The sequence below is a fragment of the Mobula birostris genome, chromosome 10 (genome assembly GCF_030028105.1).
Source record: "Mobula birostris isolate sMobBir1 chromosome 10, sMobBir1.hap1, whole genome shotgun sequence".
Taxonomy (NCBI): Eukaryota; Metazoa; Chordata; class Chondrichthyes; order Myliobatiformes; family Myliobatidae; genus Mobula; species Mobula birostris.
Genome location: NC_092379.1, coordinates 93,726,670 through 93,743,409, shown reverse-complemented (window position 1 = coordinate 93,743,409; position 16,740 = coordinate 93,726,670). Strand labels below are relative to the sequence as shown.

The 16,740-nt window shown below is 41.6% G+C and overlaps 2 protein-coding genes across 4 annotated transcripts in view; one reads left to right on the top strand and one right to left on the bottom strand.

Moving 5' to 3' along the window:
• Window positions 1-6,356, bottom strand: part of LOC140204169 (centrin-2-like) — a 22,090-nt gene extending 15,734 nt beyond the window's left edge. The window contains exon 1 of the mRNA XM_072270613.1: window positions 6,107-6,356. Within this exon, the coding sequence (XP_072126714.1) occupies window positions 6,107-6,268 (162 nt within the window). The 5' untranslated portion in view covers window positions 6,269-6,356. The remainder of the gene's footprint in view (window positions 1-6,106) is intronic.
• nsdhl (NAD(P) dependent 3-beta-hydroxysteroid dehydrogenase NSDHL) overlaps window positions 1-16,740 on the top strand; it is a 20,476-nt gene extending 3,736 nt beyond the window's left edge. The window contains exons 2-8 of one of the 3 annotated variants that reach the window (XM_072270610.1): window positions 6,483-6,583; window positions 6,863-7,021; window positions 11,828-11,974; window positions 12,062-12,190; window positions 13,408-13,550; window positions 14,656-14,758; window positions 15,779-16,740. In XM_072270610.1, the coding sequence (XP_072126711.1) occupies window positions 6,483-6,583; window positions 6,863-7,021; window positions 11,828-11,974; window positions 12,062-12,190; window positions 13,408-13,550; window positions 14,656-14,758; window positions 15,779-16,114 (1,118 nt within the window). In that variant the 3' untranslated portion in view covers window positions 16,115-16,740. Of the gene's footprint in view, window positions 1-6,482; window positions 6,657-6,859; window positions 7,022-11,827; window positions 11,975-12,061; window positions 12,191-13,407; window positions 13,551-14,655; window positions 14,759-15,778 lie in introns of those variants that run through there. The other 2 variants (XM_072270612.1, XM_072270611.1) reach the window with 2 other exon arrangements.

Genomic DNA, 16,740 nt, shown 5'->3' with positions numbered 1-16,740 from the left:
AGGCATTCAACAAACTCACTCTCTTGAGACCCATTACCAACCTGATTTTCCCAATCGACCTGCATGTTCAAATCTCCCATGACTATTATCACGTTACCCTTTTGACATGCCTTTTCTATTTCCCATTGTAATCTGTGGTCCACATCTCAGCCACTGTTGGGAGGCCTGTATATAACTGCCATCATGGTCCTCTTACCCTTGCAGTTTCTTAACTCTACCCACAAGGATTCAACATCTTCCAATCCGATGTCACATGTCCGTACTGTTGTGATGCCATTCTTCACCAGCAGAGCATGCCATTCCCTCCACCTACCTTCCTATCCCTCTGATACAAGACATAACCTTGGACATTCAGCCCCCAACTACAACTATCCTTCAGCTGCAATTCAGTGATGGCCACAACATCATACCAGACAATCTGTAATAGTGCAACAAGATCATCTGCCTTATTTTTTATAATCCGTGCATTGAGATATATCACTTTGAGCACTGTATCTGCTGCCCTGATTATTCTGTATTCCTAATGCACTGATACTCAACCTACTGGCTGTAATTTTGTCCTAGCATTTGACTGCCCTTCCTGATGGTCTGACTGCATGCTATCTTTGCTTTTTTACCATCTGTCCTATCCTGAGCCCCTTCACTCTACACTATCCGAGTGTCCTGTTTACGTCCACAGAATCTCCTGTCTGTTCCCCTGACTAGGGAGTCCCCTATCACTACTGCTCCCCTCTTCTCCCTCTTTTCCTTCTGCGCTATGGACCCATGCTCAGTGCCAGTAACCTGGTCCCAGTGGCATTCCTCTGGGAGGTCACCCCCCACAACAGTATCCAAAATGGTATACCTGCTATTGAGGGGATGGCCACAGGGGTGCTCTGTGCTAACTGGCTATTCACATTTCCATTTCTCCTGACAGTCACTCAGCTATTCACCTCCTGTAACATAGAAGTGACTACTCCCCTGTAACTGTGATTGATTATCTCCTCACTCTCTCCAGCTGCTGCTCCAGATCCCTAACACGGTCTTCGAGGAGCTGCAGCTGGATGAACTTCATGCAGACGTAGTTCCCTGGGAGACTCTTTAGAGCCAAATCCTCCTCTGAGCCAAAGCCTGACACTCCTACTTTCAGCACTGGCCTACTCCCAACAATGTTCCTTCTGTACTTTTAAACAAGCATTATCGACCTGCAAGAAATCACGTTGCTATAGCCTGCTCCAGCCAATGATTGGACTGTCAAAATAAACCTGAACACCCACGAAACTCTCCTTTTAAACAAGCATTGCTGACTTGCAAGAAACCTCGTCACTGTGGCCGGCAACAGCTACTGATTGGGCCACCGGAATCAGCCCAAACGCCCACAAAGGTCTCCTCTTAAACAACATCTATGAGGTTCTTGAGTAAGTTAAACTTCCAACTAATATTCTTTGTTTACCTACTTGTCGTACATGGGGTCAGTCTTCAATTCTTAATGTAAATTGCAATCAGTAATCAGTTTGAAGTTAAAATGACAGCTTTGCAAACAAGTGCTGTCCATAGCACAGATTTACTGGCCCCACAGAACCTGGACTAACAGCTGAAGAGTTGCAATAATGGGTTATTTAATTTGGCTTGTTCAAAATAGACAATGCTGGCTAAGCTGCTTAGTTCAAGGAAGCTTGCTGACCAGATTGATATTATCACTTAGCATATCAATAGCTGATCTACAAATAGTTGGAAGGTTTGTACACTCAAAAGAGCCAGCTTCACAGCATTTACTATGGGTACCTGGGAACCGTGTAGCTTTGTTAGCTGGAAGTATCTCCTCCTTGGAAGGGAGGGGGATCCCTTCACTCAAAAAGTGGGTATTGGTAGCTATACTCAATGTGGAGAAGTAGCTTTTGAAGTTTGGATAGTTATGGTTTTACTCCCTTTAGTGAGGGTACTTATAGCCATCCATATCAGATGGGTCTTAAGGACTTCGTCTGAGTTTAGAATTTCACAGTCAGCAAACCCATTACCATCATAACTTTAGATTCTTTCCCCAATTAATTGAAATCTTTGCCCCTGTTTTCTAATTAACTCAAGTCCTTTCTATCTTCTCTATCTGAGCCCCCTGTAAATTTATACTCTTGCTTAAGTTTCTCTGTAGCCTTAACAATTCCAAAGAAAATAAAGCTACATTATCCAATCTTTCCTTGCTGTTACAACTTTATAATCCTGGCAATATCATCCTAAATGTCCTCTGTCCACTCTTCAGTGTACTTCCATCTTTCTCATGGCATCGGGGCCAGATCTCTGAAGTAGTCGAGCTCCTTTCTGTTATTCAGGCTTACTTTTTCAACTTTGTTCGGCTGATGAAGGAAACCACCGCATTTGACACTGTAACCCCCTTAGTAACTTGGCTGGCCACCTTTAAGCATTTGTGGATATATGTATACTTCCAGATCTCTCTCTATCTTTCCACATCGTGCAAACCCTTGACTAATTCCTCTTTGGTGAGCACATGGAACTAAATGGGAATATTAGTAGTGGTGAGGATGCTAAGGGCAATGGAGAAGCTGAGTGGATGATCTCTGATGGATATTTACATCCAGGGTCAGGAGGCATTTTGCTAAACTCTGTTTCTTTAACTCCATAGAAGAAACTGTTCAAGGTCAAGAAGTTTATAATTATTTTTAACTAGCATTATTTAGCCAACCCCTTCAGAAGCACTATTGTCCAGGCTCAGGGAGCCTATTGTTGACGTGACTGAGACTGCAGCCTATTCAGAAAATAAGAACATTTCCCATTCACCCACAGCTCCTGACATCTGTCAGATCAAAACACTTCTGGAAACATAACATGCAGGTGAAGCTGTCACTAGATGACTGGCAAAAAAAATCTAAATGTTATAAGGCAGTAGTGGGGTGGGGGGGGGGGCAGTTGCAGAGATAAAGACGTAGAATCACTTCTCAGCCTTGACCTGAGCAGGAATTCTTCCAAGAGCTGCCATTTTGTTTGTCTGCAGCTCATTGGTATGGTTTTCTAGTTTGTAAGAATTATACTTGTGTTTGGAAATACTTTGTAGAATTATAATCTGTTGGAATTATTCCCCAAAATAGAGTTCCATTTAAAACATCTATTTAATTTGTTTCATTAGCTGGAATTTTTTTTACCTGTTTATCTGTCTATTTATTTGTTTGTTTGTTTGTTTATTTAGCGATACAGCAGAGAGTAGGCCCTTCCAGCTTTTCTTGTCAGGCTGCCCCAGCAACCCCCACAATCCTGATTGAGGTAACCCAATTACAGGGCAGTTTGCAATGACCAATGAACTTACACGGTACATCTTTGGACTGTGGGAAGAAACTGGAGCACGCGATGATGGGTAGGACGTACAGAGATTCCTTCCAAAGTGGGAGTGGAATTGAACTCTGAACTCCAGAACACCCTGAGTTGTAATCGTGTCATGCTAACCGCTAGACTACTGTTTCTCCTCCTTGGTTGGGACCCTCCACTTGAAATGGTGACAGCTAATCCCCTTCAGAAAATAAGCTAAAGTAGTTAAGTACATTAGATTTTTTTTGAATTATAGATTGATATAGAATAATCCTCCTGAAGTGAGGGTGCTCAGAGACACTAGAATGGGAGCACTCAATATCAACATGGAGCCAAATTATGGCACTCAGAATATGATATAGAAAGTTGAGAAGTTATCCACGTGAGTAGAAAAAAAAACTGAGCTTTTTTGAAAATATGAGCTATTGGAAAATGTTGCTGTTAAAAAGAACTAGGCTGCTCTTGTAAATCAGTCACTAAAAGTGAACATGTAGATACAAGAGTAAAGATGGAGACACAGGAGAGACTGCAGATACCGGAAATCTAGAGCAAAACACACAAAATGCCCCTATCTCTGGCTCCATTATACCCTCTGCATCACCCAGCCCCGCCCCGCTCACCCAACCTGCCTTCTCCTTCTTCCTTCTGGTCCCTCCACCCCATCCCTTCCTTTTATTCCATAGTCTATTGTCCTCTCCTATCAGATTCTTTCTTCAGCCCTTTGCCTTCCCCAATTATCACCTCCCAGTTTCTCATATTATTCCCTTTTCCCCACTTTCCCCATCCTCCTGCCTTCCCTCTCTCACCTGGATTCATGTATCACCTGCTATCTCCTGCTACTCTCCATCCCCCTCTTCCCCCAACCCCCCCCCCCCAAGCCAAACGCTTTTACTCTGGTTTCTGCCCACTTCCTTTCCAGTCCTGATGAAAGGTATTAGCCCAAAATGTCAACTGCTTATTTTCCTCTATAGGTGCTGCCTGACCCACTGAGTCTTTCCAACCTTCTAAGTATTGCTACAAGAGTAAAGATGTCTTATTTACATCAAGTAGAGTCTTGCTAAAACCATACCTGAAAAATTATAGTCTTGATTTACTTATCTAGGAAGATGTATTTGTTACGGAGTAAATATTCACCAACCTGGTTGATGAGGTGGCGGGCCTGTCACCTTAGGAGAAATTGAGTAGGTTAGAACGTTCAGACTTGTTGAGAGAAACATTTATAGAGCTAAATGTTGGATGGTTTCCAAGGCTTGAGAGTCTAGTACTGTACTGGAGCTCAAAATATGCGTAGGTTATTTAAGATTGAAATGGGACGGTATCTGTAGAGCACGTGCGTCTTTGGAAGGCTGTTATTAATTGCTTTTGAGCATAGAACGTCACACAGTACAGAACAGAACAATCCCTTCAGCGGACAGTATTGTACTGACTTTTTAACCTGTTCTAAGATGAGTCCAATATTTCCCTTCTGTATAGCTTGCATTTTTCTTTCATTGAGGCGCTCATCGAAGAGTCTCTGAAATGTCTCTAATCTTGCAGCTGCCTATCCGTCCTCACAGTCTCTCTCCCCACTGTATCTACCTTTACACCAACTGCCTCATCCTCTGATCTATCACATTGGTGCCCATCTCCCTGCCAACCTAGTTTAAATCATTCCCAAAAGCTCCCGTAAACCTGCCCGCTAGGAGATTAGTCCCCCTTAAGTTCAGTGTAACTCGTCCCTTTTGTACAGATCATACCTTCCCCAGAAGAGATCCCAATGACCTACAAATCTGAAACTTTACCTCCTGCACCTATTCTTCAGCCGTCACCCATTTATCTGCCGTATCATCCAGTCTTACCCTCACTATGGGTAGAATCCAGAAGTTACTACCCTTGAGGTGCTGCTTTTCAGTTTTCTACCTAACTCCTTTTATTCAGTCTTCAGGACCTCTTTGTTTTTCCTGTTTATAACGTTGTGTACCATTATGTACCATGAACTCTAGCTGCTAACCCCCTGCCTTAAGAATGTTGAGACGTCCCTAACCTGGGCATCTTGGAGTCTCTTTCATGTCCATAGGGTCTCCTGTCTGACCCCGAACTATTGAATCCCCTCTCACCACCGCTCTCCTCTCCCCGCCCCAGCTCCACCCTTTCTGAGCGAAACTGTCAGACTCGGCGCCAGAGGGTTTTTGCTTGGTAGATTGGGGATGGAGTCAGAAAATGGAGAGGTGGACGATCAGTCATGATATTGTTGAATGGCAGAGTGTCAGAGTAGGCTGGGTGGGTTCCTCTTGCTTGATATATTCTCGTGTTTGTATCAGTTGAAAAGAGATCAGCTGAAAAATCCTCAACATAAAACTAGAAGCATGTTTCTATCTTCACCTCCAGCATTTTCTGTTTTTAATTGGTATTATAGCTGACTTCTGTCGCAAAGTAATCATTTCAAAGGCGCCGCACAGCCTATTAACCAGAATTATATTCCTCGAACATTTCTTTTGACTGTCCCTCCAACCTGATGGCATGAACGTCGACTTCTCTAACTTCCGCTAAAGTCCCACCTCCCCCTCGTACCCCATCTGTTACTTATTTTTATACACACATTCTTTCTCTCATTCTCCTTTTTCTCCCTCTGTCCCTCTGAATATACCTCTTGCTCATCCTCTGGGTCCCCCCCCCCCCGTTGTCTTTCTTCCCGGACCTCCTGTCCCATGATCCTCTCGTATCCCTTTTGCCTTTCACCTGTCCAGCTCTTGGCTCTATCCCTCCCCCTCCTGTCTTCTCCTATCATTTTGGATCTCCCCCTCCCCCTCCAACTTTCAAATCCCTTACTCACTCTTCCTTCAGTTAGTCCTGACGAAGGGTCTCGGCCTGAAACGTCGACTGCACCTCTTCCTACAGATGCTGCCTGGCCTGCTGCGTTCACCAACAACTTTGATGTGTGTTGTTTTGACTGTCCCTGACATTTTAAAAAAGTAAGTTTCAGTAATGTTAGCATTCCATTATAAATATTTAACAATCGATACACGAATCGATTTTATTTGACGCTTATTCACAACATAAAGGTTCAGCATCAATTTATCTTGTGAATGGGTTCCAGGGGAACATTGAACCTGGTCACAACCGGCGAGTGGAGCTCAGCCCAATTTCAATTGGTTACTGTTATACGTCATCACGGCCCATGATCACTCGATAATTTGATTGGTTTATAGACCAGTCACCAGAGCAACGACGCGCCGCTTTCCAATCAGAAGGGAGAGAACCTCCGTGGGCCAATGAGGATTGCGGTCGCACTGATACCTTTCCGTCCCAGGTGGGCTGAGAGTTTTGGTGAAGTACTGTGTACATTGTGCTGTGCCGCGGGAGAGATGGCTACACGTTTGCGAGTGAGTATTCAATTGGCAATGTTTGCGCCGGGAAATGGAGATGCGCCTGATATAGAATGAATGAAGTGGGTAGGGTAGGGAATGGGGGCGGGGACATTTTTGGTGAAGAAAACCATGCATTCGTGGGGCAGCCTTTGTACCTTGGATGACAATCACCTGTTTGGCCAAGAGCTGGTAAGAATCAATCTTTCCTATCCTGTTAGCAGCACAACAAATGCACTGTTATCGGGGGCTCCGGCTTTTTGGGCCAACGTCTGGTGACAAAGCTTCTGGAGAAAGGGTACCGTGTTAATATTTTGGATATCCGAAAACCATCCGCGAGTGAAGGAGTTCCGTTTTTTAGTGCGGATCTCTGCTGTAAAGAGGTCAGTATAAATAAATAGAGTTCTACTTTTTTAAACTATGAAAAAAATGACTGCATTGAACTTTTATAGCTCTTTGGTTTTAATGCGGTTTCGTTAAAAGAAGAGGATGGACTGGAAATTAAGGTTTTGAAATGGAATCAGAATCGGGTTTAATTATCATCGGCATATGTCATGAAAGCTATTAACTTAGCCGCAGCAATACAATGCAATACGTGATAAATATAGGAAAAATAAATCGATTACAGTAATATATGTATATTAAATAGTTAAAATAGAGCAAAGACTGTAAAAAGTGGGATACTGTTCATGGGTTCACTGTCTATTTGGAAATCGGATGGCAGAGGGGAAGAAGCTGTTCCTGAAACTTTGAGTGTGTGCCTTCAGACTTCTGTACCTCTTTCCTGATGGTAACAATGAGAAGAGGGCATGTCCTGGGTGCTGCAGGTCCTTAATAATGGACGCTGCCTTTCTGAGGCACCGCTACTTCAAGATGTCTTGGATACTGCGGAGGCTAGTACCCATGATGGAGCTGACTAACTTTACAACTTTCTGTAGCGTCTTACAATCCTGTGCAGTAGCGCCCCCATACCAGACAGTGATGCAGCCAGTTAGAATGCTGACCACGGTACATCTGAGGAAGGCTGATGTCAATCTGATAAAACAGAACCTTACAAAAGTAGATTGGGAACAGTTAGTCTTGCAGATAATTCTGTGTCTGACCAATGGAAATAATTCGAAAGTGAAATAGTGATAGTTCAAACCCAATATGTTTCCACTGTGGTAGGGTCAATAAGTCAATGAATCCATGGATGACCATGGGTATGATAGGTAGCATAAAGAAAGGAAATTATTGAAAACTGAAAGCAGGAGAGATCCAATAGGCATAGGGGAAAGTAAATGGGTTACTGAAATGCCATTAGGGAATGTAAAAGGAGGAACATCTCCAAACATCTTGTAACATCTTGTACTTGGCTGAAGTACTGTGCAGTCTGGTTGCCACTCAGTGAGAAGGATGTCATTATACTGAAGTGGAGCAGGGGAAGTTCATCAGGATGTTGTCTGGGACAGAACGTTTCATATCAGCGACTGGGCAGGCTGGAATAGAGAAGACTCCGGAGTTACCTGATTGACGTATATAAATTTTCAGGAGCAAAGTTAGTGGAAAAACTTTACCCCTTGTAGCAGTATCTTTAAGAAAGGGAATAGGAGGCAAGGGATCTGAGGAAGAATGTTTTCTCCAGTGCAGGGGATGCTGAAATCTGGAACTTGCTGTTTCAAGAGATGGTGGAGCCATATCATAGTCATACTTTATTGATCCCGGGGGAAATTGGTTTTCGTTACAGTTGCACCATAAATAATAAATAGTAATAGAACCATAAATAGTTAAATAGTAATATGTAAATTATGAAAGAAGTCCAGGACCAGCCTATTGGCTCAGGGTGTCTGACCCTCCAAGGGAGGAGTTGTAAAGTTTGATGGCCACAGGCAGGAATGACTTCCTATGACGCTCTGTGCTGCATCTCAGTGGAATACGTCTCTGGCTGAATGTACTCCTGTGCCCAACCAGTACATTATGTAGTGGGTGGGAGACATTGACCAAGACGGCATGCAACTTAGACAGCATCCTCTTTTCAAACACCACCATGAGAGAGTCCAGTTCCATCCCCACAACATCACTGGCCTTACAAATGAGTTTGTTGATTCTGTTGGTGTCTGCTACCCTCAGCCTGCTGCCCCAGCACCCGACAGCAAACATGATAGCACTGGCCACCACAGACTCGTAGAACATCCTCAGCATCGTCTGGCAGATGTTAAAGGACCTCAGTCTCCTCAGGAAATAGAGATGGCTCTGACCCTTCTTGTAGACAGCCTCAGTGTTCTTTGACCAGTCCAGTTTATTGTCAATTGGTATCCTCCACCATGTCCACACTGACCTCCTGGATGGAAACAGGGGTCACCGGTACCTTAGCTCCCCTCAGGTCTACCACCAGCTCCTTTTTCACATTAAGCTGCAGATAATTCTGCTCACACCATGTGACAAAGTTTCCTACCGTAGCCCTGTACTCAGCCTCATCTCCCTTGCTGATGCATCCAACTATGGCAGAGTCATCAGAAAACTTCTGAAGATGACAAGACTCTGTGCAGTAGTTGAAGTCTGAGGTGTAAATGGTGAAGAGAAAGAGAGACAAGACAGTCCCCTGTGGAGCCCCAGTGCTGCTGATCACTCTGTCGGACACACAGTGTTGCAAGCACACGTACTGTGGTCTGCCAGTCAGGTAATCAAGAATTCATGATACCAGGGAAGCATCCACCTGCATCGCTGTCAGCTTCTCCCCCAGCAGAGCAGGGCGGATGGTGTTGAACGCACTGGAGAAGTCAAAAAACATGACCCTCACAGTGCTCACTGGCTTGTCCAGGTGGGCATAGACACGGTTCAGCAGGTAGACAATGACATCCTCAACCCCTAGTCGGGGCTGGTCGGCGAGCTGGAGGAGATCTAAGTGTGGCCTGACCATAGGCCGGAGCAGCTCCAGAACAAGTCTCTCCAGGGTCTTCATGATGTGGGAGGTCAATGCCACCGGTCTGTAGTCACTGAGGCCGCTGGGGCGCGGCGTCTTCCGCACAGGGACGAGGCAGGACATCTTCCACAGCACAGGAACCCTCCGGAGCCTCAGGCTCAGGTTGAATACATGGCGAAGTACTCCACATAGCTGAGGGGCACAGGCTTTGAGCACCCTGGTACTGACACCATCCGGTCCTGCAGCCTTGCTTGGGTTGAGATGTTTCAGCTGTCTTCTCACCTGTTCAGCTGTGAAGCCCACCGTGGTGGCTTCATGTGGGGATGGGGTATAGTCATGAGAGCAGGGTGGGGGACTGTGAGGAGGGGTAGGAGGGGAGAGTGGAATATTTGTTGGTTGGGGGCCGACAACAGATGGCTCATGTGGGGGATGGACAGGGGCCACAATGTCAAATCTGTTAAAGAACAGGTTAAGTTCATTGGCCCTGTCTACACTGCCTTCAGCTCCTCTGTTGCTAGTTTGCGGAAACTCAGTGATGGTCCTCATCCCCCTCCAGATCTCTCTCATGTTGTTCTGCTGGAGTTTCCACTCAAGCTTCCTCCTGTACCTGTCTTTAGCCTCCCTGATCCTGGCTTTCAGGTCCCTCTGTATTGCCCTCAGCTCCTTCCTATTTCCACCTCTAAATGCCACAGTGAAGTATTAATTAGATAAGCACAATGTTGTTTCATAGAAATTTCTGCAGTGAGCTGGAAGTGGGATTGGTAGAGTTCAGAGACTTGATGTTTGTCATTGTGGTTGGACAAGGGGTCTGTTTCCATTGGTATGTCTGGTGAAATCACAGGACCACAAGCTGTTCATTGAAACTTACAGGGATTAACAGGCTGGGTGTAGGGAGATTTTGTTCTCCCATTTTGAAGAGTCTAGACTTCGAGGTCACCATATTAGTATAAGAGGTAAGCTGTTATGAATGAAATGAAGAATAATTTATGTGGATAGTGCTGAATTGTAATCCTGTACCTAAGAGGGTTCTAGTTGTCCAGTCATAGAGTTTGTTCAAATCCAAGGTTTCTGGAATTTTATGGCATAGTGCAGAAAAGTGTATTGCAGAAGTACATTCTGTAGCCACTTCATTTAGTACGCCTGCTCATTAATACAAATATCTAATCAGCCAATCATGTGGCAGCAACTCGATGCATAAAAGCATGCAGACATGGTCAAGAGGTTCAGTTATTGTTCAGACCAAACATCAGAATGGGGAAGAAATTTGATTAAGTGACTTTGACTGTCAGACGGGATGGTTTGAGTATCTCAAAAACTGCTGATCTCCTGGGATTTTCACACACAGCAGTGTGTGTAAAAAAAAAAAAAAAAAAAAAAAAAAAAAAAAATTCAGTGAGTGGCAGTTCTGTGGATGCAACCATCTTGTAAATGAGATATTCCAAAGTTACTGACCAAGCAATACACACAAAATGCTGGAGGAACTCAGCAGGCTAGGCAGCATCGATGGAAAAGAGTACAGTCAACATTTCAGGCGAGTCTTGGCCTGAAACATCGACTGTACTCTTTTCCATAGATGCTGCCCAGCCTGCTGAGTTTCTCCAGCATTTTGTGCGTGTTGCTTGGTTTTCCGGCGTCTGCAGATTTTTCTCTTGTTTGTGATTTCAGACTTCTCTAGTAACATTTATGTCCTTGACTTTTGAGGAAAAAACTTTCTGCTTGTTGGTTAAATTAGCTTTTTAATTTGTCACATGTACGTTGAAACATACAGTGAAATGCATTGTTTGGATCAAATCAAATCGGTGAGGATTGTGCTGCACGGCCTGCAAATGTCGCCACACTTCTGACACCAGCGTAGCATACGCACAACTCACTAACACTAACCTAGGGAGGAATCTGGAGCACCTGGAGTAAATTCGTGTGGTCGCACAGAGAACGTACAAACTCCTTGCAGGCACCGGTGAGAACTGAACCCCAATCTGTGATTGCTGGTCTGTAAAGCAACGCGGTGACCACTATGCTACCATGCTGCCACACATCAATATCAAAGTGATTCAAGTTGAAGCCTTTAAATTAATGCCACAGTCATTAAGAAACTAGTGTTGAATTCTTTCATAAGAATGTTTCAATTCTCACCTGTTTAAAAGAAATATTTTCATTTTCAAACTGCCACATGTAAACATGTGAGGAACTTATTTTGATATTGTGTATCCTAAGCTTATTTAATAAAGGTATTTAAAAGAAAGAAATCGGCAGTAGAATTACAAATAAATTAATTATGATTTTTTAGGATATACTGCCAGCAATTCAAGATGTGAATATCGTATTTCATTGTGCTTCTCCACCACCTTCCAGCGACGACAGAGAACTGTTCTACAAGGTCAATTACACAGGGACCAAAACAATAATTGAGGCATGCCAGGAAGCTGGTGTTCAAGTAAGAATCAGTTCACCTGACACTTTAATGTCAGCACCCCAAACAAAAATCTTTCGTGGCTTAATTGTACTGTCTTCTTGCACACAGAAACTGGTGCTGACTAGTAGTGCAAGTGTTGTATTTGAAGGCAGAGACCTAAAGAATGGTTCTGAGGACCTACCATATGCTAAAAAACCCGTTGACTACTATTCACAAACAAAGATCTTGCAGGAAATGGTAAGTTTTGTAACTTTTGAATCACAAATTTGAAAGTAATGATTATTACTTTTATTCTTGGAAACTAACTTTGTGGGGAATCGAAATATGAAACAACATTTTAATTTGGTGGTAAAGATGAAGATATGTGTTTTATAAAGAACATCATCTCCACATGGAAGGGTCTATTTGTACCTTATCCCATTTAGCACACCAATGTGTGTCTCCTGTACAGTTTTGGGAGATCATCCCTGTTCACTGTTGTAAATATTTTTATTTTCCATTTTGCCTGTGATTATAGCCTTGCAGAGATTGCCTATTTGTCCCACTTTGTGTTGTTACATTATCCATCAAATGACAACCAGCAACCAATGGAAAATGTTAGATGCTTTATCTACTTTACACAGAGATGCTCTTAATCATTGTGACAATCTTGTGTGCCATTCAGTTTCTTTAATCTCCCTTCTAAAAATTATAGTCCTAACTTTCACCTGTCGGTCAACCGCTTTGATTTTTTTTTAACCTGTCTTTGAGGGCAATTTCATTCTTATCCTGTCAATTGAAACTTACTTATACGTTGCCCATCCTAAACTGAAAAGGCTTTTTCCCTCAATGCTTTCATCAGTAAACGGTGTAATACTTGCATATTTAATCTCCCGATGACATGACTAGTATTAAGGAGAAACATTGCTGAGCATTTGCCTCCAATGTAAATTTCTTGTTTCCTTACTTCGTAAGTTTTACTGTCTTATTCTTCAGAGGAAGTTTTTTTTCTGGTTTTGAGCTTGTTCAGTGACATTTCTAAAAACTGTTTATGAATCTATCCAAATTCCTACTGTGCTGTTTTAGCTGTTGCACAAGAATTGTAAACAAATGTGCATTAGTTACAATACTGTACTCATTCAGTTTGGTACTTCTAAAATGATTTCATATGATAAGTTGATTAACCTTTAAGTGAATTTGACGCCATTTATTGTTAAATTTGATTTTGTTCAAAAGTGGTTATAGTTATTGTTATAATTTATGTACTCTTTTAATACATTTATATCCCCTTTGACTGTTACAGTATTTTTGAACATCCAGTAATTGTAAAAGGTTCGAGGTGATTTGGCAACTGCGTTAGTTGTTCATCAATTTATGTCACAGTGGGCTAAGGATTATTGCCTCTTGTGAAAACGGAAATACTTTTATTTTCTTCTACACATATCCATGATTTTTGTATGTATTTTATCTTGCAGGAAGTTCTCAATGCTAATGATCCGGAAAAAAACTTCATGACAATTGCAATTCGTCCTCATGGCATATTTGGACCACAAGATCCACACTTAGTACCTGTCCTTGTACAAGCTGCAAGGAGTGGCAAGATGAAGTTTGTGATTGGGTTGGTAATATATGGATGTAGTAATGCATACAGAATAAATATTTGCTCCTTTTGGGAAAGGTCAGAAGTTAGGATTATCTTATTTATAAAATGTGGATTAGAAGTGAGATGGGAAAGTAGTAAACAATACAGCAATTTGTTTGAGATTAGTTGTCATCAAAATACTGAAATCTGTTGTTAAGTATGTGATTACATCCATTTAGATGGCACTGATTAGAGTGCTTTTATGAAAGGGAAATTGTTTGGCAAATAATATCCTGTTAGTCTGAGGGTGTAACTTGCAGGCTCATTAATAATGGGTGGAGGACAATTGAATGAGGTATTTCTGGATTTTAAGATATCACATGAGGTTTTGCATAAATCAAAGGATCACAGTGACAGATTCACTAGGCAGAATTCCTGGTGTAACTCCGAGGAACAGCAGGAATCAGTTACTCCACCTTTGTACACCTTTTGATGTCCAGTATTGGGGTGTAGTTGGGAAATTGCAGGCAAGCATTCTTCAGAATGTTTGGGATTCTGTGTCTTTGTATACTTGAGTAGAAATTTTTTAAAAATCATGACAATTGCAGAGTGAAATGCCAACAGCTTCTTGCACTATTGTAGAGAAAAATTGAGGATAACATTCTGTTTTCAATGGTGAGAGGCTTCTTGATGTTGGTGCACAGATGGATCTTATTGTGTGGTTTTATAACATGCATAAAGTAAATGGGAATGGTATTGCATAAGGGTGGGGGTACAAAGGTAGAGGTTTCAGCATCTCGGCAGGGTCTTATTTAAAACACACTTGGAGGCCTGAGCCTAGATTTGATCTCCATACCTAAAGGAAGTGTGTTTTTGTCTTGGAAGTTGTGCAGTGCTAATTCACTGGACTGATTGCTGTAATGGAAAGGGGTTTTCTTTTGTGATAGGATTGGGATCAACCTAATCCTGATTGTTATTTAAAAGGACAGATAATGTCCTCAAGATATTCAAGTTTCTCAGAGGGCATTGATGGGACATTTGTCATTGGTAATATAGCTGTCACTAATGCTACTTTGCGTGTGTAAGTAGTGTTGTGTTTGTTGTTATTTCATGGTCTGGTAACTGCTTGTTTCTTTTACAGTAATGGTAAGAACCTGGTAGATTTTACCTATGTTGATAACGTCGTACATGGGCTAATCCTAGCAGCAGAAAATCTTCACTCAAATTCACACATCTGTGGAAAGGTAATGACTAATATTGTGAGTCTACATAATTATTTCCAAAACCAAACTACAGTAATATTGCTTTAAAGGCTTCACTGTAATTGGTTGAGTTGCTCTATTGCTACAGTAGCCTTATGTCAGTTTGTCACTGCCTTTTTTAATAATAGATGCAATCTGTATAATTGGAGACCTACTGTAATGGCCACTTAAACAAACCAACACCACATAGAGATTAAGAGGGGGCCGGGGTGGGGGTTGATTCTGTATGACTTGCTTTCCAATCCAATCCAGTAACACAGCTCAACTCCAAAGTCTGATCTTTAATTAAGAAATTAGGAATACAAACAATCTTGATGTGATTAAAATTAGTGAAACTAAACTAGCAATATAACAAAATAGTCTCAGCGTATTAAACATACTTGAGCTTTATTTAATGTAATTAAGCATAATTAATCAAACTTAAAGGATTTTAAATGTAGTTAAGCAGTCAACTAAAAAGATGTCATTACCTAGCTCACTCCCTGAGCTGTACTGGCACCAAGGCTTTGGATACTTCCAGAAACACTAGATAATGGGTAATACCTCAGGGATAATGACCAGAATATTGACAGAATTCTTTGGCTCCTTATTCAACATAGTGCTGTGAAATATTTATCCTGAGATGATAGAAATGGCAACTTCATAACTTAAACAAAAGTAATTATCTCTAACAATGTACTGCATTCTTCGTTTGTAATCAGATCTTTGGAATAGGACTTAAACTTATCTCCTGGCTCAGACAAGAGTACCACCATCAATCTAAGGCCAACGTTTAAAAACAAAATCCTATAATATTAAAACTAGTTTGGCCATCATAAAAATTTCCCACTTTCTTATTCTTCCCTCTCCCCCGTTAACTTTCCTATTTGTCATTGTGGACACAGGAAGAAGGGAAGTATTATAGCAACTTGGCATTTAGCAGTATTGTTGTCATGATGATTAGTTGATTTAGAAAAGTTTTTAAATGTCTTCATTGATTTCAACTCTCTTTTATTCCAATAGGCTTATCATATCACAAACGATGAACCAATTCCCTTCTGGACTTTCTTGTCGGAGCTATTGGTTGGATTAAATTATGATCGTCCAAAGTATCACATACCTTACCTGTTTGCATATTACCTGGCTGCCTTGCTCTCAATTTTATTATTCCTGCTGAAGCCATTTTTAACCCTTAAACCTACCTTCACTCCCATGAGAGTGGCATTAGCAGGAACATTCCATTATTACAGTTGTGAAAGAGCAAAGAGAGATCTGGGGTATAAACCTGTCATCTGTCTGAGTGAAGGAATAAAGTTTACAATTCAAAGTTTTGCATACCTCAAAAGATTAAAAGAATGATAGTTTCAGTCAGCCAAATATCTGATGTATTACCTATTTGACAGTCAAGTTGTAAATAGATTTAATTATTTGAAATAACCATTGCTATGATTGGTGCCCTATTTGAAAAATTCTTTACTCTTGAGTGAATCCATGCATGATCTGACTGGTGTCCTTTTGGGATGTAGACCCAATATGAAAGTACACTATTGGTTGTAAAAGAGCCATTGGTTACAAACCAAACCATGTATATTCTGTGATATCCAGATAGAGGATGTTTGCTGGTGCAGTGTTTTGATGAATTCTCGAACTACAACTGGTATACTGAAACAAGTTAATGAAAAGCTCAACTCCTAAACTGTAAAACTACATTGCTGCTTGTATTGGTCTTGTAAACTTTGGTAGAAAGTCTTCCATGTTGGGGCAGGGGTTAGGGTGAGGAGGAACTGATTGTCTTATTGTGATCCTTTAACTTTTTTAAATTAAAATACTTCCAAAGGACAATTTGTGGTTTCGGTGCATTAAGTTTTAAAATAATTAACCTCCCCGAATGACTCACCTGAATTTTATTTTGAAACATTAGCATTATTGAACTGGCAATTAATGTATTATTTCTGATCTTTTAAATAAAATATTCACAAAAATTA